General features: G+C 42.9%; 1 protein-coding gene across 1 annotated transcript in view; it reads right to left on the bottom strand.

Moving 5' to 3' along the window:
* The window catches only part of LOC106817225 (voltage-dependent calcium channel subunit alpha-2/delta-3-like), an 11,127-nt gene that overhangs the window by 5,140 nt on the left and 4,802 nt on the right, over nucleotides 1-1,185 (bottom strand). The window contains exon 5 of the mRNA XM_014821889.1: nucleotides 272-463. Coding sequence (XP_014677375.1) covers nucleotides 272-463 — 192 coding nt within the window. The remainder of the gene's footprint in view (nucleotides 1-271; nucleotides 464-1,185) is intronic.

Here is a 1,185-nt window from a genome sequence, read left to right as displayed (position 1 = left end):
GTGTGTGTGAGAGAGAGAGAGAGAGAGAGAGAGAGAGAGCGAGAGAGAAAGAGAAAGAGAGAGAGAGAGAGAGAGAGAGAGAGCGCGCGAGAGCGAAAGCGAGAGAGAGAGAGCGAGAAAGAAAGAAAGAAAGAGAGAGAGAGAGAGAGAAAAAGAAAGAGAGCGAGAGCGAGAGAGGGAAAGAGCGAGAGTGCGGGCGTGAGAGGGTCGGCAGGCGATCATAGGAATCAATGCGAGCATGCAGGCCCGCGCGTATATACATCATACACACCATGTAGTCGTAATGTTGTACGACCTGCATCGTCAGTGACCCGGTGCTGTGGTTGATCATAGCCTTACGCAGCGCCATGCTGAAGTCTGGACCTTTAAACTGCCCCTCGTCGTCGAGATAACTGTAGTCTGTTTCCAACTCCACTTCCGAAAGATCTATGCTGTTGTAGTTTGTGTTGATGTGGCCTTTATACTACAGGCACAGAAATAGATATGTAGTGGATACAGAAATAGATAAAGAGACACATAGATCAACTGATGAGGACATAAATGAATATACATACATATATATATATTATATATATATATATATATAAGTAAACAACACCTTGTCGACCGACCGACCCACCGACCCACCAACCGATTGAATGGATTCATGGATGAATGGATAGATAGATGGATGTGTAAATTAAATTATTGATTGATTGATTGATTGGCAAAGAATCAACAAAAATGGCGAGAGAATAAGAGAGAGAGAGAGATTGGTAAACGTGATGGGGAGAGAGAGAGAGGGAGAGAGGGGGGAAGCGAAAACGAGAGCGAGAGAGAAATAGAGTGGGAGATATAAGCTGTTAGGTTGTGCAAAAAAATCAAGTACTTTGCACATAGAGTGGCATCAAGGAAGTGAAAAACTAGAGCGTGGGAAATTGCACACGCTTGTCGACAAATCCAATTTCCTCTAGTACACGGACTTCGACGATTCCGTGCTTTGCGCTTTTTTGCCGCTTAGCCTTCACTTTACACATATATACTGTCACCACTCGTGTCTAGACCACGATTATTATTATTATTATTTATTATATTATTATTAATTCTTTATTCCAATTTCCTCTAATACACGGAATTCGACGATTCCGTGCTTTGCGCTTTTTTGCCGCTTAGCCTTCACTTTACACATATATACTGTCACCACTC

Source organism: Priapulus caudatus, unplaced genomic scaffold, assembly GCF_000485595.1.
Source record: "Priapulus caudatus unplaced genomic scaffold, Priapulus_caudatus-5.0.1 Scaffold1639, whole genome shotgun sequence".
Lineage (NCBI taxonomy): Eukaryota > Metazoa > Priapulida > Priapulimorpha > Priapulimorphida > Priapulidae > Priapulus > Priapulus caudatus.
Note: the sequence above shows the minus strand (reverse complement) of the source record. Positions and strands in the feature narration are given on the sequence as shown.